This window comes from Artemia sp. Qi Xiang Cuo, chromosome 3 (assembly GCF_049724085.1).
Source record: "Artemia sp. Qi Xiang Cuo chromosome 3, ASM4972408v1, whole genome shotgun sequence".
Taxonomy (NCBI): Eukaryota; Metazoa; Arthropoda; class Branchiopoda; order Anostraca; family Artemiidae; genus Artemia; species Artemia sp. Qi Xiang Cuo.
The window spans coordinates 52,030,273-52,054,379 of NC_142796.1; the positions used below are offsets into that span (position 1 = coordinate 52,030,273).

Sequence of the window (24,107 nt, forward strand, 5' to 3'; positions counted from 1 at the left end):
CACCGTTTACATACAGGACAGGCTACCTGGCAAATTAAGCCACATTTGCATGTCAGAAATACTTTCAGTCAGATTGGAAAAACAAAACAAATCTTACCTCAAAATAATTTTTGAAAGTGTTCAATATCATGTTAATCCAGAGCACCCATTGGAGGGGGGAGGCAGAATGGATAGATTTTTCGCCCCTCCCTCCTAAACTTTGGAAATTACTTTTTTTATATTATTTCCATCCCCCCATGGATTTTGAAATAAGTTTTGCCTTCCCTCTCCAAAATTTTCGTAGATTGGCACCCTTGATACTAATGTTTGTAGAACCTCACTAACAGAATCGCTGCAGAATAATAGCGTGCGCGCAGTTTGCAGCACCGATAGCTGTTATAGCAGAAAGAGGGCATGATATGCACACGAGATTAACATTAAAGCCCTTTTTCCGGTGTCCTAACAAAAAGACTTGGCTAATAATATTATTAGCAACTGCGGTTCTACGAGCAAACTAAAAAATGTCAGCTAATAGTATTAGCGAATTTATGTAACAATTAAGTCGTTGTTGGAGAATCTGAAGCACAACATTCAAAAACTAATAATTATCCAAAGCAGAAAGACTAGTTTAAATGCCACAAACATGGATAAAGAATCCATGACTACTAATGGTTCTTAGATAATTTCTGAGACCACATTCGGTAAGCAGAAGAAAACAGCTCATACCCGTTTCACCATTATCGTTTTCACCATTACAGAAGAAAGAACCGCTTATTTTTAGTTGATATTTTTAAGATCTGTCTTTTTAGATTATCCAGTGGAATTTTATTTGTGCATATTTTTTTTTTTTTTCAATTCTTACTTCTGCACTGAGGACGGTTGTGTGGAGGGACTGATCGAAATGTTTACATTTTCTCTCTTTTTTTACTGGCTGTTATTTACCTCGTTTTTTCTTTATTCTCCATTTTGGATTTTTTAATACTCCTTGCACCTAGCAATCATTTTTGTTGGGCCCCAGAATATAACTTAGGAAATAGGATCAGTTGATTTTTAAGGAGATCCATAAATTAAGGACTTAGCATCAGAAGTCCATTTTCACGTGGCTTCATGAATCAAATCGTCCCCGAAGAATTTGTTTTATTTTTGGGATATTTTAATTAAAAAGCCTCTTTTGGAATTATGATCCAATGCCATGGGGTACTATGGGAGCATATGAACTACCCTCTGTTATCAATTTTAACGAGTTTTAAAAAATGTGTTTATTTTTCTCATAAATCTCCTGTCAATAGTGGGTTTTTTTATTTAGTCCCCTCCCCCCCCCCTTAACATAAATTCTTATGTGAGTACCTAGCCCCAGATCAGTCCAAAAAAATGAAATCACCGGAGGAGCTCAAATAAAAACAGCTCAAAGAAGCTACTATAATTTCCTTTGAATATTTTTAGATAATGGGCAAGAGAGGGGTAGAAATAACGTTTTCTTGTGCATTCAATTTACAAATTTCTATGCATAATCAAAGGTTTCTTTTTCACACTGAATATTTAAGTAAAGCCGAATAAGGGTTACGTAAAAATATTTATAAGATGGTGGCAAAAAAGTACATAACAATGTTATATATGGCCTTAATTTCTTTACTTCCTCACTAGTGTCACTTTCATTATTATGCCCCTTTTTCTTTTCATAGGCAGGACAACGACACTCCTTAAATAGAGAGCGATGTGGGCACAATGTATTATTTTTCTTTCCTTTTCACCAAGCCACTTCGTGTAGAAGGAGCTGTCGTAAAAACCTCGAAAGGAGCTTCTTCGATTGAAAGTTGGAAGTTCTAGTGCCCTTTTTAAGTCGAAAGTGATCCGAGGGCAACGAGCTCCCCTCCCACGCCCTTAAATTCCCCAAACACATCCAATCAATTTTGAGATAGCCATTTCGTTCAGCATAGTTGGTTATGTGCTGATCTTTACAAGGCATGGGAGGTGTCAGTCCAAATCATTTTAGTTTCTGCTAGTTTTTAGTTTGACTCGGTTATTTATTGTAATTGCTGTTCGTTTTGGGTTTCATTTGTTTATTGTTGGTAATGTTTGGTAGTTTTACGCTTAGAAAATTACTTGACTTTATTTCTGCTCATTTTTGGTTTAATGTAGCTCTTTACTTTTCTTTGAAAAACTTATCTAGTGGAAAAAGTTTTTTTTTAAGTTAATCCTAAAGAAAAGAAGAGCGTCTGTAGGGAACCATGGTCTTGAAATTACAGTTTTGCCCATTATCCTGATTTCAACAGGGACCAGTCTACTGAAATTAGTCTATGAAGCTTTTACTTTGGAATAAGATGTTTATAAACACTGGGACCTTTACCCACAGGCTGCATACAACTTGAAAGCCAGTATGGTAAGAGACAACCTCTTACCATACACTCGGGATCATTTCTGTCAAAACCCAATATCATGCCTCCAAATTCAAGCAATTAGTCCATATATTCTGAAGTCAAAGAAACAACTGGGCTCAAACCCAACATTCTTTCAACCAGAATTAAATTATGCAAAGTATTAAAATAGATTTAGATGAGGATACCTTTTAAATTACTTTGTTACAAAATACAATTCCATGCATCGGAAAACTGGTAAGATCATCAAAGAATATTGAAATAATGTTCCTTTGAAATAATCTACTATTATAAAATAACCAATACCAATAAAGAAGTTCTATTGGAGGAGTTGGAAAGTGATAAGGAGTCGACGAGCAGAATGTCCATGAAAATTAGTTGCACGCCATTCTCCTGCTAGATGCAACATGGGTATATTCACCCTATCAAAACAAATCATAATACTTCTGTGTTTTGCCGTGTTTGGTCAGTCTCCTAAAAAAACAAGCTTTTTCAACTGACAGTAAGGAGCAGCATTAAAACTTAACACGAACAGAAATTATTTCGCATATGAGGGGTTGCCCCCTCCTCAATACCTCGCTCTTCACTCTAAAGTTTTTTTGTACTTTATAAAATTATCTTATTCTTTTTAAACGGTACTTCTGTTTCAGGAGCCGTTCTTGAAAAATTGGGACAAAAAGTCAAACTTTAGCGTAAAAAGCAAGGTATTTAGGAGAGGCATCCCCCTCATATACGAATGAATTTCTGTTCGTTTTAAGTTTTACCGCTACTCCTTACTTTCAGTTGAAAAAACTTCCTTTTTTTAATTTAGTTTCTGATCGTTTTTGAAATAATTCAGGGAAATCTGGCTCCGGCTCCCCCTCCGTTGAAAATTCCTTCCCCCAAAAAAATTCTCGATGGAGATTTCTTCCTACAAAAAATTTCTCTCAGACAACTGTCCTGGACAATTCCATCCTCGCTGAAGATTCCCCCAGCAAGTTTCTAGCAGACGATCCACCTGAAAAATTCCCTATAGAATACATTCATTTGAAAGAAAAAACTTCCATTTCTGATCGTTTTTCAAATCATACGGGAAATTTCCCCTCCGTAGAAATTTACACCCCGAAATCCCCCCCACCGTGGAAAGTTGTTCCCAAAAAATTCACCCATGGAGAATTTCTCCAGCTGCTAACCAAGATTAGAATATTAGAAGCTACAGTGATGACAGTAGTCAAATATGGCTCTGAAGCATGGGCGCTTCGAAAAGCGGATGAAGATTTGCTAGATGTTTTCCAGAGAAATTGCTTAAGGATTGTTTTGGGTATCCAGCTAACTGACTGTATTTCAAACAATAGGTTGTACGAAAAATGTGGTTCAATACCGCTTTCTAGGGCTATAATGAAAGAAAGGTTGAGGTGGCTAGGGCACATTGTGCAGATGATGTATGACAGATTGCCGAAGATTGTCCTTTTCGGGTCACTATCTAGGACTAAACGGAAAGCAGATTGTCCTTGTCTTGGGTGGGAAGACGTCATAAAGATAGATTTAAACGAAATCAGAACTTAGTGGGATGCTGTAAAAAGGGAAGCTTTGAATAGACTGGGATGGAGGAGAAGCATGCTTAGTTATGTTGATCTTAGGCGGCTTGTTGCTGCAGTGAGTTGTTATTAGTTGTAGTAGTATAAAATCTCCTCTCCCCGATGAAAAAATCCTTAAGACAATTCCAACCCCACTGAAAATTTCTCCTGGACAATTCCCCAGGAACATCTCTACATGTAAAATTGAGTTGGCAATGAGTATAAGACAAAAAAAAAGAATTTCGTAGGAATTCTGGCAAATTCCCAAGTGTAAAGCTGAATACCCAACTATCTAATGGAAGAGAATAACGCCCATTTTGGTCATAAGCCATGAGCATAACCCAAAATATATTTTTGAATTCATCTGACAGATATCATCAAAATTATGTGCTCTAAAAACTATTAACTTTGAAAAATATTGCATGGATAGAAACATGTTCGTTACGCATCATATAGTAGGAGAAAAATAAGTTTTGACCAGGACAAAATTGGTACAGAAATGGTTTCCTCACCATCCGGACCGGAAAAAAAAATGCTTAACAACATATAAAAAATCTAAATCTCTAGCTCGATGAGAAATTTTTTTTTTTAATGTTTTTTTATTTATTTTCTCCAAAACCAGGAAAAAAAATTAAAAACGTAAACTATAATTTTTCACATATCTTTTAAGATCAGCTTTTGGCTATGAATTCATTTCTGATACTCATTTCATTACTTTAACAAAAGAAAAATATTTAACAGCAAAAAAAAAAAAGGGAAAAAAACTTTGCCCTTTCCTATTCCGTAAAGGTGAGAGGTTGTGTCACAACCCAGCACGGCATGACAGACGGTTATCAGATTGCTTAAATCTCTTCCTAGATTCGGATTAATCTCACTAACCTCTAACGCTGACCTATTCCCACAAAATCTAGATACAGTTTATAAATATACACGCCCGGAACGTGAATCTTATCGACTGATAGGAAGAGCCAACATGCCAACATCATCAGCAACCATGATTGTGTCTATAAGACTAGCAGCGTCTATGGCTTTTTCTACAATCAGACCGTCGGCGTCTCCTTCCGAGTGGAAAATTCGGAAATCAACGGCTTCCAAATGGTTGCCGAGCAGCTTCAGGAAACGTCCTTTGTTTGTCTTACATGAAACAAACTTTTCTTTCTTCATGCAGAGGGTCATCTCTTCGGTGAAAAAGACTTGGCGGCCAACCATCCTTGCTTGACGTATATGGGTACCATCTTTGATTGCTGGACCACCTTCATATCAGTCAAACACAGCTATCGCACTAGGGTACCTTGCTTGTACGCAATGGACGTATGAAGCAAAGATGACCTTGAAGGTTGACCCTACCTTCCATGGAACTCGATGTAGAAGAGAACCACCATCCAAGACAATGTTACACGCAGAAACAGGTCTTGAGGGTGACTGAGTCTCAATCCCGCAAGCCTGAAAGATCGCTTTTGCAAGCTCTGGCTTATTTGCTTTTCTCATAAGGCCATCGCTTTCGAAAAGAGAAGGAGGAATCATACAAAGTTCGTACTTGAAGTATTCTTCTCGGAGGTCAGTTCGTTGGGCTACTATTATAAACCGCTGGAAAAGGAGTGCCGGATCTATGTGCGCTACCACAGAGGACCCCGCCTTTTTGGCATTCATCTCACTCTCTTCGTTATCGGTTTTGTCCAAGTAATAAAAATTCTGGAGTATCGCTGATGCTTTCTCTTTGAATGTCACCACGTCAGCCTCACCGTCAATAGTTGCAAATACTATCTGGTCACTGAAATATTCCAGAAGCTTGCTCTTCAAGTACTTGTTACAGTACGGTTCAAGGTCTGTCCCATTCAAAAGCTCTCCCATTTTAACAACAAGTTCACTGACTGTATACTGTTCTTCGTCATTTTGTTCGAAAAAAGTAGCCAGCTTCAAAAACGCCTGATATCTTTCATCGTGACCTGGCCTCCCCCATTTCGGACGTTTTTTATCTGGCTCAGTATCTTCGAGTATTCCAAAAAGTTCCAGCGTCGAAAATCTGGCTGGAAGGCTCTTATTTAATCGAAGCATAGAAGAACAGGCTGCGTGATAAATGGCATCAACGGCGTGCAGGTCTGACACTGCACATATTCGGCAGAAAACGTTATTTGACCAATCATCATCACGGCTTTTGCACACTGCCTTTATACTCTCTTCAAAGTCTTTAGTCCGAACCTTGTACCACTCGTGTCCTTTTCTGTGGGTAGTGTTGAGATTTATCTTTGTAGTGCAGAAAAAGCAACGCTCTTGGAAGTTGAAACTTGGAGTCCTTGATCGGAGTACGGCTTTTTCTGCTTCTGTCTTTTCTTGCAAGTTTCGTCGTCTCTCATTCTCAATTTTCGACAGGTATATTTTGTTTGTGAAATTCTATCTTCAAGCAACATGGACTTGGTTCACTGCCTCGACAGAGATGCTGGTACCTCTCGTTTTACTAGCTTCATTGATCGCCGCAGCTCCTTTTTCTGCCAGTACTGACGATTCTGAGGTGGCTATTGAACGTTCACAAAGGGGACATAAAACTGCGGTCTCAGCCATCTAAAAAAGAGAACTGGGAATAAGTGAGCTGTCGGTGAATGTTATAACGAAAACCCTGATTCTGAACCGAAAAATCTGTAGCTAAACCCTCCCCAGTTCAGATAGGTTACTAAAATAAATGAACTGTCAATCTTATTGAGGGCCGGTGTCGAGTATCATGGGTGCTTTAAGGATTCTTGACCAGGGAAATCTGACAGTCACATCCGCGAAAAGGACCGGCGATAGTCGATAGTACTCTCGCTTCCACTAGAGAAATAGCTTTTTCGTTCCGCCTAGCGGCGTCGAAGGTGCAGCACTCTAGCGACTTGTTTGCTTTACTTAAGTTTTCTTCAGACAGATGGCGCTGATAAAATATGTGTCAGAAAAGAGAGGTAGGACGAGCGTAGAGTCTTCTTTCCTTTCTATATTTCCTTCCTCCGATTCCTTTCCGCTTCCTAGTAGTTAGGTTACAAAAGCAACGGCAAGAAAAACAAACAAAAACGCACCTGTGTTAAATCTCTGCTCGGACTCCAAAATACTTTCTATCTGAGGAGTTTTTTTGCAGATAGGTGGCTCTATAAGGCTCAGCAGACTGAAGCAACTTTGAAAAGAGTGCAAGGTCAAGGCATGGTGTAACAGAAAGTAAATATCAGAAGGGACTTTCCAGCTGGTTGAAAATGTCGTCACGAATAAAGCTCGGTAGGAAAATAAATGGATTCGGAACGCCGGTAGGCTATTTTTTCAGATGGATAAAAATTAACTGAAAATTCGTACTGCACTTATAAAAATACCCTGTGATCGGGTTTCACTTGATTTTTTTTTTTTTTTTTTTTACTTCATACAAAAAAAAAAACAAAACATAAAAAATAATAAGATTTTTAAAAGTTATGTTTATTTATAATAAAAGAGCACAAAAACAATCATTTCTTAAAAGGGAAACCATCAATAAACTACTTTTCTTTTCACGGTTCCTCATTCTCGGATTCTGGAAATACCTAAAAAATAGGCGCAAAAAACGTGAAAAAAAGGGAATTTCACAACGGGATGGAGATTTAGATTTTTGATATGTTGTAGAGCTTTCTTTTCTGAACACAGTGGTGCAAAAATAATTTCTGTACCAATTGTTTCCTGGTTCGACCATTTTTTTTCGTATCTTTCCCCTACTAATATCAATTAAGATAGTTATTCTTCTTTTTAACCTTCAACACCAACAAAGAAAATTATACTTCATATTTTCAAGATAACATAACAATAGGCGATTTATATCAAAAACAGAGGAAGCAATGGATGGAACTGTAAAATTTGGACATTAGGGTAGCATGAACCCAAAACTCACCATCCTTATCTGTGTGCATACGAACCTGTCTGAGGAAAGAGGATAGTGCCCACTTTAAAAGCATAAGCCCAGCCCCAAACATTTCTTAGAAATTAAGGAAATCATATCATCAAACATATGTCTTTCTTACGTTTAAAACACAAAGAAACGAGTAATTTATGTGTAAAATAAGTAGGACCATGAAGTGTCCAATCTGAACTGCAAACAATCAAAATTCTACTGAACAGGGAAACATATGGGTCCAATTTTGCATTATTAAAAAAAGAAGGTTACTATCATTCATTTCTTTTTCTTAAAAGAAAAAGAAGTTTATTACCATTCATTTCTTTTTTCATAGGGAGAATAAGACAAACTGTAAAAATACCAAGGCATAGAGCATGAAAAAGCCAATTTAGTTTTATCCCCCCCCCCCTTGGAAGAAAATAAATTTAATGACACAGAGGAGAATCTACCAACTTGGAAGCCAGAAAGACACCAAATGATGGAGTCCAAGTGATTTCTAACAAAGAAGAAGAAAAGTGCAGTTAGAAGCCAAAAGGAGTCCGGTTAGGATTCCAGGTGTTTTTTTTAAGAAGAGAAGAGGGCCTGAAAAGATGTCTCTTTTTTCAACCTTCAGTACCTAAGAAGAGATCTTACCTTCATTTTTTGGTACAGCCTTTGACTGTTTAAAAATACTTGTAGGTAGTTGGTCTACCAACTTCAGTAGATAAGGTATAACTTTATCTTCATGATAGAAGCCAGAATTTAAAAAATATATTCCAAGTGAAACAACTGCATCGTACTCATCATTGGTAATCACACAGCCAGTGGATGAAAGCTTGGGACAAAGTAACCAGATCTTTGACACCTGAAATAAAATCTTGCATAAATAAGTTTTTCCTTTAGAAGACACAACAACAAAATACAAAATTGTATACCCATTTTTAAGCTTATGTTTACATCATGATTACATGCCATCTATGTTTTATTCGAAACTATGTGTGTTTCGAACAGTGTAGTTTAATTTTTCTAAACATCAGCAAAAATCAAAGAACAAATAAAGATAATAATTAAGGTGATGGGAAAGAACTGATTGTCAAATATTTAATATTAATAATACTTAATTCTAAATCCCAGAAATATCAGCAATTCAACATTTTATCTTACAGAAATTTTGATTTTTCAATTTTATAATTGGCATTAAAGAAAAACGTTTAGAATACACTCGGTTTTCAGTAGAGTCTAAATGATTGAACAGCCTTTAGAAGGTTTAGGGGCGAGGAAGGCCAGTAGCCCTACTCCCATTTTTAGAACTTCTGTTTGTTTTAATTTTGACTTGGTTATTCATTTTAATTCCTACTTTTTTTAATCTATTTATTTGTCTGTATCAATATGCCTTATTCTTACATTTGATGTGATTATATGTTTTAATTACTGTTGGCTTTTGGCTTCATTTATTCATTGATAAGAATTTCTGGTCGGTTAAATTTTGAATTTTAATAGGATTTTATTTCGACTTGGCTTATGTTTTAAAATGTCTCTTTGTTTTTCTTTAAGAAAAAAGAGAAAAAATTTAACTTTTTATCTAGGTTATTATAATTCACTTTATAATGTAGCTGATTAATGCAAGATCACATTAGTTGCTGTCTTCTTTTACTCTATCTAACAGATAATTTTGAGTTTCTTCTATTATTTTCTATACTGATTGATAAACGGTTGAACAAAAAGAGTTGAGGGGTGAACCAAAGGATACAAGAGGGGAAGCGAGTACTGGTGTTGAAACAAAACAATCAAACACAATCTGGTATTAATGGTGTAGGCTAAAATAGTTTTAGAGCATTTTCCGAATCAAACATTCTAGCCATTCCAGATTATATGGCTATTTACCCTGAACTGTAGCAAACTTGTCTTGCAAGACCCTTTTATGTGTAGAGAGCCTAAAGAACCTCAAATTCTGATACCACTTCCAGCTAAAAGTCATGAGATGAGCTTTTCTTAAGGATTTTTTTTTAATCCAGAACAGAAGTTTTCCATAGAAAAGTAAAGAGTCACATTAAACGTAACACCAGCAGAAATAAATTATGATAGTATTTCAAACTGAAAAAAAATCACTATTAAAGAATAAATGAAACTCAAAACAAAAAGAAATTAAAATAAGCAATCATAGAAAACATAGAGATAGCAAGTAGGCTACTAATAAAAATGAATAAATAAATCTTAAAATGAATAAAAATTAAATTGAATGTTCAAGTCAAACTTAAAATAAACAAATATTACTACACAGTAATACACAACAGGAGTTTGTCCACTGCCCTGTAACTGATTCTCTAACAGTAAAAGTCTAAAGCTTGTTGTGCTATTTGTATAAAAGAACATAAGTATCTTGAACATTATACTTGTTTTTAAAAACATTGACAAAAAATAAATATAAAATCACTTTAATAATCAAGATGACTGGAAATAACTAAAGAAAATAAATTGAATATTTTAAATATAATGATATTAATTCCTGAAAACTCAGCAATTCAAAATTTTATTTCACTGCAATTTCTTTTTTTATTTTTTAATGTTGCAAATATACAAGAAAATATTTGTAACATATTCTTTTTTCAGTAAAACCCACATGATGAACAGATGAATCACCCATGTAAATTACGTTGGCTTTCTGGATTCTAAACTTAGTCCAGAGACTTGTTTTTCTATTCTTCCAAACTTTTTTCAATTTGGTAAAAATAACACCCAGTGCCTTGGCTATTCTTCTTTTTATAGATTCACCCATTTATAGATTACCTTTTACAGATACTTTTTGACAGATTACCATTTTTACCTATAGTACTATTCAGGTGATTGAAGCCCTGGTCATTTTCTTTTTAGGCTACCAAAAGCCATATCTTCACCCATATTTAGTTTTTGTCTTCATGACAAACTTAGGTCTATTCTTACACCCTCAACTCTCAAAACCTCCCAAAACTCATTCATTTTGCTAATTTTTTTCTAGAATACAGGATACTCAAATTATTTATATAGTCTGAATCTAGAAGAGTTTTACCAGAAAATCAGAAAAGGGTGTATTGAGTGGTGTGTTTATCTTCTATTGTAATTGAAATCTTCTTAATGACTATAAAGTAATTTTCTAAGTAGTTGAAATCTCAAGGATCTTCTAAATAATTGAAAAAAAACAAAAACATACTGGAGAATCTAATGGCATTTTTCTTTTTTAGGCAATAATGGATATTAGCAGCTCTACAGAAGGAAACATGTTATCAAAATAAAAGTAGTGCAACTAGATTCGTTTATGTTCTTTCCGAATATCATATTTGCATTGTGAAAAACAAAAGGCTTGTTAGTATACAGAATTGAATTTGGCTAAATACATTATTTAAAAATGTAGATAACAATAAAAGGAAACATGGTAATCTGACTAATAGAAACATGCTGCATATTATAAAGTAATTGTTTATTTATTTTCTTTTTTTAAGTAACACTGGGTTTATTTAAAAAAAAAAATATACATCATCGATTCCCTGATGCATGCTTGTGCGGGAGAAAACCCTCCTAATAAATTAAAAAAAAAAGAAAAGAAAAAAAAACATAATTAGAGCTCAACTTACCGGACCCGAAAACCAACGAACCTCCAAACAACAAAATTATAATAATTATAATCATATTCAGCTGCAACTAAACCCTCCTCAAAAACATAACTTAAGTGGCATAGAATAATTCATCCAAAATATACACATCAAAACAATGGTTCTTTAGCAACTTCCGAACTTCCTGCAAACCCCCAACATTCCTCAAATCCTCTGGCAAACTCTCCCAAACTAACGGAACAACATGGCGAATTGAAAACCTAGACCTAGACGTGACCATAGCTGGTCTTCGTACCAACTGAGAAGATCGTGTCAAATGATCGTGAATAGTAGACGCCAGACAAAACATTCCTGAAAAACCTGATGGTAACTTCGAAGCTAAATGTTTAAGCGTAAACAGAGCATTATAGAATATGCATATTCCTGCCAACGGTTGGATTTTATACTTGCGATGAAGATGCCTCACCGATACAGATAGGTCAATTTGATTACCATACAGAATTCTAATTGCCATATTCTGTGTTACACAGAGCGGATGGAGGTGAGTTACAAATGTTTTCGACCAAACCATACAATAGTAAATGAGATATGGGTGAACCATAGAAAAATACAACATTCTAAGAATTTCACACGGAAAAAGATACCTAAGTTTACGTATAATACCAATACTACGAGACAATTTGCTGCTAACAGATGCAATATGGTCTTTAAAACTAAGGCTTTCATCAATTATAACACCAAGGTATCTAGTACTAGTAGATCTTACAATAGTATGGTGCCCTACTTCTATCCTATTAATCCATGGATAATGTCCAGTAATTCTTCCATAAATCAAAAAATTCGACTTATTATGATTCAGTTTCAATTTATTTACTCGCATCCACTTTTCAATCGAAGAAACACCTTGTTTCAATATAGTCATCAACTCATTTTCAGTTCTAGCAGCTACAGTAAAATGGGCATCATCAGCAAAACATAGTAGAATTCCTTTAGTGCCGTAGGTATCAAGGTCTAAAGAAGAAGACACATTACTTGAAGCTCTACAAAGGTCATTAATATAAACCAAAAACAACAAAGGGCCCGAAACGGAACCCTGGGGTACTCCAATCGAAATATATTCAATTTTAGATGTAACTCCATCCATCACAACACACTGAGTCCTTCCACTAAGAAAGCTAACTATCACATTTAAAAAAAACACCGCGTATACCACTACTATATAGCTTTTGAATTAGTATATCATGATCAACAGAGTCAAATGCTTTAGTAATATCCAAAAATATCGAAGCTATCTTCAGACCCTTGTCTATAGCATCATTAATAAAAGTTGTTAAAAACAAAACTGCATGCTCTGTAGAATGATGACTCCTAAAACCAAACTGACTAGAACAAAAAATTGTCTTTTCTCGAAAAAACTTACCAGCCTACTATGAATCAACGTTTCAAACACTCTAGAAATAAATGGCAGTAAAGAAATCGGTCTATAATCACTAAAACAATTCTTATCCCCTCCTTTAAATATCGGGATAACATTCGTGCACTTTAGACAATCGGGAAATATTCCAGCTTTTAAACAATTATTTATCAGTCCTAAAAAATGACTAGATATAACAGGTAAAATCGACTTCAAAACCTTCAACGAAATAAAATCGCCTCCTGATGCACCATTTTTCATATTATTTATAACATCAAATAATTCATCAATAGTTACAGATTTAAAGTACGCAGACACATCACAATCTTCAGGTAGGAACTAACGAAAATCTCCATCTTGATCAAATACTGGCACCGATGATAACACACGCTGCCCAATAGTAGCGAAGTGATTCCACATCTCATCTACAACATTATTATTCATTCCTATATTATCTGGACGGATCAAGACGCTACCAGGGCAAGTCACCGACTTAATCAATTTCCAAGTCTTACTCGGGTTACCCTCAACTTTTTTAAACTTAACCTTATAATATTCTACCTTAGCCTGTCGGAGTACAGCATTTAACCTACTATTATAAACTCTATATATTACTTTATCATGAGGATCATTGCTCCTTGTTGGCAACTTTTATAAAAAACGTCTTCTATTAATTGACTGTAACAAACTCTTTGTAATCCAAGGTTTATTCGGAGACACTCTTCTCTTCTGTATTCCTGACACTTCACAACATTCCAAAAACGTACCCTTAATCTTACCATACCAAAGCTCAAACTTCAAATTTAAATCGAATTCTTCTTGTAAAAATTTAAAATCTAACTGTTCTATCCTAAGCTTAAATCTTGAAATAGTATTTGAATCAACTAATAATTTCTTAGGCTTAGGGCGAGCATCACAGTTAATATTAATATTCTTCAATATACCCGGAACTAATATTGCCAAACCAAAGTGATCCGAAACATCATTTAACATAACACTCGACGAATCATGGGGAATATTCAAAAAAACATTATCAATTAGAGATGAAGATGACTTCGTCACTCTTGTACAAATATTTACAGCAGGATGCATCCCATAACCTAACATTAATTTCAAAAAATTCCGGGCTTTTAAATTAGATGCTAACAATTTCAAATCAATGTTAAAATCTCCACACACAAAACACAGCATGTTCTTACGAGTTAGAAGGTCCATTTGTTGCTCTAATAATTCTAAAAAACAATCTATACTAGCTGAAGGGGGGCGGTAACAAACAGCAATAAAAAATGGGTCACCATTCTTATTAACTTCCGCAACAAAACACTCAAAAATCATCTCTCTATTAACGGACAAATCATCCCTAACCTTCACATTCAGATCAGTTCTAATATACAGGGCAAGTCCTCCATGCTGATGGTGATTACGGTTCTTAACACACATATTATAATTTAAAACATCCAATAGTCCAGAATTATTATTCATTAACCATGTTTCAGTAAGTGCAAGAATATGAAAATCAGATAGCATACACAGCTCCGACAAATAATCCAATGTACTATTTAACCACTGACAAGTCAGATGAAAAATGCCAAGTTTATCCAGTGCCAGTCTAGTATGTAAATCAACTGGGCACTTATAATTAACCTTCGGAAAAACATCATCTACCCCCATATCAAAATCCCTGTGAAGTACCCCTAATCCTAAATCCGAAGCACTCAATGGATTATTCTCAAGCCAATCCAAACGATCATTACGAAAAATTACCATTTTTTATAAATATATATATATATATATATATATATAAAAAAGAAAAGGAGGGTAGTTACAACCAAACCTAACCAACTGAATAACTTACTATAACTCGGAGGGTCCGTGAAAAGGAGGGTCGTTTAGCTTTATATATTTCCCAGGACTGTATCTTGGACCATCAGGGGGAGGAGGTGGTGGTATACATTGTCAGAAATTCAAATATAATTTTTGGAAACAGTATAAATATAAGGAATATAATTTTGCTACTTTTATTTTTACCATGTGTTTCCCTCTGTGGATCTGTCAATATCGACTGTTACTATTTTGATCCTACAATATAAATTTAGCACAAATATAGTATTCCAAACGAGTATTGCATGGGTAATTAAAAAGTGGGAGTAGGCTATTGCTCTTTTGTTGTTATTGCAGCCTAGTTAGCTTAGAAGGGGCTCTTGGGTAAAGTTCTAGTTTAGAGGCTTCTTTCTATCTTGGAAAGGAGCTGAATTAGGAGAATAAGAATTTCAGGAATGAATCTAGGGCCTAAAATATCCACTGGGAAGCTGTTAAAAGGTACTAACTCAACCCTTTCAATAATTCTAGGGCTTACAAGATTGCATAGACAGGTCAACACCTATCTAAGATTTGAAAAAAATCATTTAACCTTAATTTTGGTTTCAGTGGCTCATTTGGACAAATTGTTATATCAATCATAGTGAAGTAAAGAACGATGTTGACACAATGTATTATTTATTTTTTGATTTTTTGGTCTTAGACCAGGGCACTTCATATCAAAGGATTTGTCGTAAAACTTCGAAAAGGGGTCATTCGATTGGAAATTGGAGTGGCTTGTGCCCTTTTTAATAGTGGAAAGTGATTGGAAGGCAATTTTCCCAAACAAATCTAATCAAAATTTTGAGATAGCCATTTTGTTCAGCATAGTTGATTTCCAGATAGAAATTATGTTTTTGAGGAGGATACTCCCCCACAGCCCTCAGGGCAAGGGTTGTAACTTATGCCCTGGGGGGCATATAAGGTTTTTACAGAGAGCATTGTCATAGAAACTTCAAAAAAGTTTCGTTCGATTGGAAATTCAATGGGCTAGTGCCCTTTTTAATAGTAAAAAGTGATTGGAGGGCAACTAACCCCCCTCTCGCGCCAACCTTTTCCCCCAAACACATCCAATCAAAATTTTAGATAGCCATTTTGCTTGACGTAGTTAAAAAGTCTGGAAATTATGTAACCCAAAACGAACAGAAATTACAATAAATAACCAAGTCAAACTCAAAACGAGCAGAAATTAACATGAGTAATGCTCAAAACCCCTATGCCTTCCCAAGGCCAGAACATAATTTCCACTTCACTGAAAAAAATGCAAATGAAAGTGCATTGTCAGTTTAATATACATATACTGATATTTAATTATCAAAATGTTAATATTATTTGACTTATTAAAGTTATAAAAGTAAAAACATTTATATTTTTTCAGTAAAGTACAAATTATGTTTTGGCTTTGGGAAGGCATAGGGGTTTTGAGCCCCACTTATGTTAATTTCTGCTTGTTTTGAGTTTGACTGGGTTATTTATTGTAATTTCTGTTCGTTTTGGGTTTCATTTATTTATCAATCCTGATTTGTGGTAGTTTCACGCTTGGTGGATTAATTTATTTTTGCTCATTTTTGGTTTAATGGAGTTCTTTACTTTTCTGTTAAAAACTTATTTTGTGGAAAAAGTTTTTTTTTAATTAATTTGAAGAAAGAGTGACCTACAGAAAATTTAGTCCATAAATGCAACTCATGGTTCATGTTTGCACATTGGGGGAGGGGAAAGCTCATTTCTAACACAAAACAAATATATTTGGATTCAGGATGAAATTCTGATTCTAAAAGTATGTCTCTTTCTTGGCTATCTTATTGGTGAGTTAATGGCTCTAATTAGGAGTAGGGGAGGTAAGAAGAAACAGTTGCTTATGCATTTAGGACTGACATAAGTAACTCAAGAGCTCTACAGGTTCAAAAAACCTTAATGTAGACCCAGGCCAAGGTAAATGCATCATCTAAGGTAGGCCATTATTCTAGAATATTCCAAAGCAACTTCCAAAGTTTTATGGTGTTTTCAAATGAATTCTTAAGCACATCCCAAATATGCTACTAAAATAGGCCTAGACTAGTCTAAATGAGTATGAAGACTAGGCCAAGAAAGCTTATTTAACCTTTTCCCAAGGACAGCAGCTGATCAGAGATAGTGAGTACCCAAAATGGTGCAGTAGCTGATTATTAATATTAAGTTGAGGACAACTACATAAATAGCTTATACAACATGGGCCTATTCAATTAGAATACCCTTCCTATATATTGTTGTTGTCTGTTTGATGCACTCCTGGGCAGGCTGCCCACTGTGCATTTCTCCTCAATTTTCTCAGAACCCTTCAGGGTGAAAGGTGTTCCACATCAAATTTCAGCTGTCATTCTGTCATGATCAAGGGTCAATCAATTTAAATAGCCATCTGACTTTTGTCACTGTGGTTAGAGAGGAGTTTTGAAGACTCTCAAGGCAAAATCCATTAAATCAATGGCAAGCTATATTCAGCTCCATCTAATAATGTCACATATTTTGCCTCCATATTTACAATTCAAACACAACTGGCTGATATGACAATTTAAACCAATGAGCTCGGCTTGCAATATATACATATACACATACATATCCAATATTAAAATAATGTACAATAATATTAATATATATAATTGTAATAATATATTACAATTTAGCCCCAATGACTCAACAATGCAGGAATACTTAGATCAACTATTTAGATGGTCATCTGAGTGGGGTTTGCAGTTCAATGTGTCAAAATGCAAAGTCCTGAATCTTGGAAACAAAAATTCTAAATAACCCTACCATATTGGAGATTACCTACTTGAAGCTGTAAGTGAGGAGAAGGACCTGGGGTTATTGTCAATGACAAGCTCAAGTTCCACAGCCCCACACAAGCTCAAGCTGCTAAAGCAAACTGAGCTCTAGGGCTCATAAAATGAACATTTACCACCAGGAAACCATGTTTGGTCAAGAAGCTGTACAAAGCTATTGCATGTCCACACCTGGAATTTGGAATGACACTAGTGTCTCCCTATTATAAAATGGACGTTAAAGCCCTCGAGAGTGTCCAAAGGTGAGCAACAAAGCTCATACCAGCTTTGCAACACAAGCTGTATGAGGAACACCTTGTATCCCTTAAACTCCCCACCTTAGTATATCAAAGAAAGAGAGGAGATACAATCACTACTTGCAAACTGCTAGAAAACAACCTCTCAAGTCAAATTTTCTCCTCATCCCATGCAAGTATAATAAGAGGTCACACAAAGAAGCTGCAAGTCACCCATTGCCATCAACATGAGTGCCGACAATTCTTCTCTCTATGCACTGTCCCTTACTGGAACAGCCTCTCCAAAGCCACAATCCAGTCCCAAACCGTAGATGCATTCAAGAAAGGAGTTACCTTAATTCGCACTTCGGAGCAAATTAAGGTCCATACTGGATCTGTTGTGACCAGGACTTTTCCAGTTGACCAGGACTAGTCCAATGCAGTGTAGGCTGACCTTTGATGCCAAACCTTAGTCATGTCACACCACCAGCAAGATGTGAGATCTTCGAAAGAAATTCTCTTTCTCCTTTAAAGACTTATCATAATAACATAAAAATCATTCACTGAGTACTGACATACTAAATTCTCCCCATACCTAGCACCCCATTTTGCTAGATTATCTGCCTGCCGATTCCCCTATTACCAACATGAGCTGGTACCCATGTTGCTACAATCTCATACTTAGCTGTTATAATTTCTAGCACTATCTTTTCTAAAAGCAGCAATGATTTTCTTGCTGGCTTATGACCATACATCAAATGATTCAGTACTGAAAATGAGTCACTACATATCAAATATTTACCTACTGGCAAAATACTTGCAATAAATTCAAATACTTTCAATAAGGTGGACAACTCAAGTGAAAATATTGACAACTTCACTGTTACTTTAAAAGACAGTGTATGACTCAGCCCAGGGACCAGAACTATAGCCCCACCCCCAGTGGTAGAGCATGATCCATCAGTGAAAACCATCCTATGTCCAGTCTGTGTCCACTGGTCTACCATTCATGCCAACTAGCTCTTGCAATCTCTGGTGGTTCCTTTGGACTACCCCTTGTGAATGGGGGTAGTGCTATATTTGACTTTATACCTGTACTAGAAGCTGAGCCCACCTCACCAATGACATCAGAATTCAGGATAGGAGCAGGTGTTTCAGAGCTGTTTTTTCACCACTTGACAGTATGATGGAGTTGATTTTGCTGGAATCTTTGGTTCTGATCATATGCTTCAACAAGTTCTTTGTAGATAATGTGATTTGGGATCAACATCTTCCATGTAGAATATTGTGCTTCTAATTTTTTTATTCTAGTTTCTAATGTTGTCAGTCCTAGTTCACAGTATATTGCAGGTAGGGGGGTTGATTTTAGGCATCCAAGAATTTTCCTTAGTATGCAATGCAGGGCTGTATCCAGTTTTTTCAGGAGTTGGGTAGGTGCCTCTTGGTATAGGAGCCAGCCATAATCCAGCTTGCTTATTACAACTGCTCTCACAAGATGGGTGGCAACAGAGAAAGGGGCTTCTCTCTTAGATAAGCAAATAGCATTGACAAAGTTGGCTCTTCTCTCAAGATTTCCAATTAAATAATTCACATGGTGACTAAGATGTGCTAAATGAGTGCCACTTGTCCCAATTAATCCAAGAGCCAACACGTTCCAGAGATGGCCAAAAAGAAAATATTCTTGATTTGTTCCTAACCAACCAGCCTGAGACAATTATTGAAATAGTAGTCACAGCACCCCTGGGGAGAAGTGATCACTGTAGCATATCAGTAGAGATTAGGCTAAACTCAGCAAAGCCAAATAAATATACAAAGAAGACCACAACCAGGTTAGATGCAGCTAAGTACAAGAGCATGATGCAAAGTGTAGACTGGGAATGCACAAGGTTCAAAGATGATGTAAACAATCTGCTACAACTAGTCACTGACATCATTAAAACAGCAGTTGTTTGCTGCTCAGTCACTAGTGAGAAAACAGTCCCCAAAACTCTACCAAAGTTAGACCCCAATATGAAGCAACTGATTAACATTAAACAAAGGAAGTTTAAGAAATTAAGAAAATTCAGGAGCAAGGAGAATGAAAAAGCATACCAACAAGCTAGCAATAAAATCCACAGTGAATCCAGAAAAGTTGAAAAGGAGCAGGAACAGTATGTTGCCAGCAAGGCAAAAACCAACCCAAAATTTTTTTGGAAACACATCAACAAAAAGCTCACTAATAGAACTAGAATCCCTAACCTGATGCAAGAAAATGGCAATAAAGCCACCACCCCGGCTGAAAAAGCAGAAGTACTGAGCCAGTTCTTCAGCTCAGTATACACTAACAAATCCCCAGAAGCCAGCGCTATTACTGACAGCCCTATAAGTCCAACGAATCGACCCCAGATTAAGGAAACCAAGGTTCAGCAAGGTGATGTGCTCAAACTACTCAGGGAAATAGATCCAAACAAATCACCCAGACCCAATGGTATAGCAGCCAGGTGGCTGAAGATTCACTTACTTACCTGTCTGATACATCCCTACAGCATGGTATAGTCCCAGCTAAATGGAAACAAGCTAATGTTGTGCCCATACATAAGAAGGGGGGCAAATCCAGTGCCTCCAACTACTAGCCAATAAGCCTAACTTCCCAGCTCTCCAAGATTATGGAAAAATTAGTCCACAACAAGATTATGAATTTTTTATCTGAAAATCAACTGATTGGTGCAGAACAGTTCTGCTTCATGCTGAGAAGCAACTGCACAAATCAGATCCTGGAAATTTTGGACAAGTGGACAACTGCCCTGGAAAGTGGCCTGAGTATTCTGGTGGTTCTGTTTGATGTAGAAAAGGCCTTTGACAAAGTCCCCCATAGCACCCTACTTTGTACCTTTGGCATAAGTGAGCAGATGATTTTGGGGATATCTTCCTTTCTACTTGACCATAGCCAGATTGTTAAAGTGGAAGACACATTGTCATCAAAAGCTAATGTACCAAGTGGCATCATCCAGGGGAGCATAATAGAGCCACTACTCTTCATCTTCCACATAAACAACAGAACTGAGGGTATCACCAGCAGTGTCAAGCTCTTTGCAGATGACACAAAGCTTTTCAGGCCAGTAGCAAAACAAGAAGATGTGACCATCCTGCAGAGCAACATTGACATGTTGAATAGGAATCTTGAGAGCCTATGATTAAGCTTCATTGGCACAGCTAAGAACGTATGATGAAGGTAGCTTAAAAAAAAGTTGATTCCATTCACAAAATCAATTGCCACTCAAGCAGAAGAAACAATGAGTTCAAGACCACCAGCCCAAGATCTAGAGAATGCTACTTCTGTGGAGGCAGCTACAGCCCTAATCATGCATGTCCTGCAAAAGGAAAAACATGTACAAAGTGCCGCAAGCCTAACCATTTCGCACATGTCTGCAGAAGCAACAAGGTCGTAAATGTAGTTTCAGGCACCAACAATACACTTGGAAACTCTGATGATGAGGACGAGATATTTCTGCATGAAGTCTTGGAAACAAATAACAAGGAAGAAGCCATAGTTTCCCTCAAAATGAATACCCAGTTGCCAGTTAGTTTCAAAGTTGACACAGGAGCACAAGCAAATATCTTTCATATCAAGTATTTTGACATGCTCTTGCCAAAGCCAGAAATAACCAAGGCTAGGCAGAAGCTTACTAGTTACTGTGGTGGCAGGATTCCCATTTGAGGGACATTTACTTTGAGCTGTACCTATGAACAATCAAGACCTTCCATACCAGCAGTTCTACATTATAGAAGCAGACTCTGTTCCCATAACTGGCTTCAGATCAAGCTTGGATCTGAACCTTATTAAACTGATCATGAATGTCAACTCTGCTGCAAGCACTGAAGTACCAATCTGCAACTCTGTTTCAAAGGTTATTAAAGAGTTTAATGATGTCTTCAAAGGGCTAGGAAAGCTGGATGGCAAGTGCCATTTTTATTTGAAGGACAGAGCCATCCCTAAGGTTCATGCTATAAGGAAAATTCCATCAGCTCTTTGCAACAAGCTTAAAGCAGAGCTTGATAAAATGGAGAAAGACGGTGTCATTGAGAAGGTGACTCTCCCTACTGAATGGGTCAACTCCATGGTGGCCGTTCAAAAGAAAGATGGCACTCTCCGTCTCTGTATTGACCCTGTGGATCTAAATAAATCCATCAGAAGACCCCACTACCCTATTCCAATGCTAGAAGACTCTATATCCAACTTGCATGGAGCAAAGTACTTCACAAAGCTAGATGCACGTTCAGGATACTGGTCATTGTTGCTCGATGAAGAATCCTCAGACCTAACTACATTCAACACTATCTTTGGAAGATACCATTTCAAGCATATGCTGTTTGGCATTATATCAGTGCAGGACGAATTCCAGAGGTGCATTGAGGAAGTGTTTGAAGGTCTCATTGGCTTTGTAGTCATCATAGACAATCTGCTAGTTTTTGGTTCAACCCTGGAAGAGCATAATCAGCATCTTGTTGCTGTCTTAAAGAGGGCACAAGCAAAAGGGGTGAGGTTCAACCTCAGTGAATGTAAATTTAGTGTACAAGAAGTAACATACTTTGGCCACATGATTGGTGAAAAAGGGATGCGCCCTGATCCAGAGAAGCTACATGCAATTAATGCAATGCCAAAGCCAGCAAACAAAGAAGAGCTGACCACCCTCCTAGGAATGCTAAATTACTTAGCCAGGTATATCCCTAATCTATAAACAAAATGCAAGGACCTTTGTGACATAAGCAAAGACGAAGACTTTGTTTGGGAAACAGAGCACAATGTTGCCTTAAAGGAAATAAAGGGCTCCATTGTGTTGCACCTTCATTTATTTGATCACCAAAGCACCTCAATTGACCTGAGAGTTGATGCCTTGTCACACAGCCTAGGAGCATACATCTCAACAAATGGACAGACAATAGCATATGCTTCTCAAGCCCTTATGCCTACCAAGCAAAGATACTCACACCTAGAGAAAGAGCTTTAAGTTATTGTATTTGCCTGCCAATTCTTCTATCATTACATTTATGGAAGGCAAGTCAATGTGTTCACTGATCATTGCCCTCTTGAAACCATCTTACAACAGCCTTTGCACAAGGCCCCAGCAAGACTTCAAAGGATGATGCTCCAGATTCAGCCATACAACTTGAGTTTCCCTTACCAACCCAGTGCTGAATTACCAGTTGCTGATGCTTTATCAAGGCTCAACCTGTCATACATTGACAAGGCAAGGCAGAGAGAACTCAAAGTGTTGTACACCAAGTTGTCAAGTTACTTCTAGTGTGCAATTCAAAACTGCAGGAAATCTGCAACCAGTCTAAAGAAGACCCCCAGCTAGATGCACTCAGAAAAACTATAGAAACTGGCTGGCCAGTTTGCTGTAAGCTATGTCCTGGTCATGTACTGCCATTTTGGGGAGTCCAACACAAACTGTACATCAATAACAAAATCATATTCAAGGGAGACATGATAGTGGTACCAGCATGTCTGAGATCCAATGCGTTAAAACAGTTACACCCATCCCATCTAGGGGTGGAGAAAACTAAACAGAGAGCCAGGATGCTCATCTAGTGGCCTTGACTGAACACAGACATAGAAAATCTAATTGTCAGCTGCTACACATGCCAAAAAAACAGCAGGAGTCTGCTGAAAGAGCCACTAATCGGCTCACCAGTTTCAGTTCTCCCCTGGCAACAAGTTGCCTGTGACATATTCACCTGGCATGGAGCCAGCTACCTCCTAGTGGTGGACTACCATAGCTGCTTTTTTGAAACTGATCAATTGCATGAATTAACATCTGCAGAAGTCATTTAGAAACTGAAGTTGCATTTTGCCTGTCATGGCCTACCCCAGGCCATTATGTCCAATAATGGTAGACAATTTGGGTCCCAAGAATTCAAGGGATTTGCCAGAGACTGGTGATTTGAGTTAAAAACCAAGTCTGGTATACCCCCAGTCAAATGGATTAGTGGAAAAGACTATCCAGACTTGCAAGAGCATCATGACCAAGGTATGTGAAAATGGATTGGATCCATACCTTGGAATTCTGGAATACTGCAACACCCCAATAGACAGTTTAGCTACCCCCCTCACAAATGCTCATGAGCCGCTAGCTCTGCTCAAAACTGCCATGCACAGAAAAGCACTTGGAAAAGAGAGTGGTACAGACTTTCTTGGCAAGCAGAGAGAAGGCTCAACATAGACAGAAATCCTACCATGACTGGCATGCTAGAGAACATCCCAAACCCAGAGGAGGTGACCAGGTCTTTTTCAGAAAACAGCCAGAAGCACCATAGAAAAGCAGCAAAATAATTAAAGAGGCAGATGAGCCTAGATTGTACTACCTATCAACTAAAGATGGTACAATCCTTCACTGCAACTGAAGACACTTAATCAAAGCAGCCTCTCTACTCACACCTGATGATAGACCTGCCATGAAGTACCCCTC

General features: G+C 37.0%; 1 protein-coding gene across 1 annotated transcript in view; it reads right to left on the reverse strand.

The window, feature by feature from the left end:
* The window catches only part of Pi4KIIIalpha (phosphatidylinositol 4-kinase III alpha), a 192,915-nt gene that overhangs the window by 167,743 nt on the left and 1,065 nt on the right, over window positions 1-24,107 (reverse strand). The window contains exon 2 of the mRNA XM_089086118.1: window positions 8,421-8,631. Within this exon, the coding sequence (XP_088942244.1) occupies window positions 8,421-8,631 (211 nt within the window). The remainder of the gene's footprint in view (window positions 1-8,420; window positions 8,632-24,107) is intronic.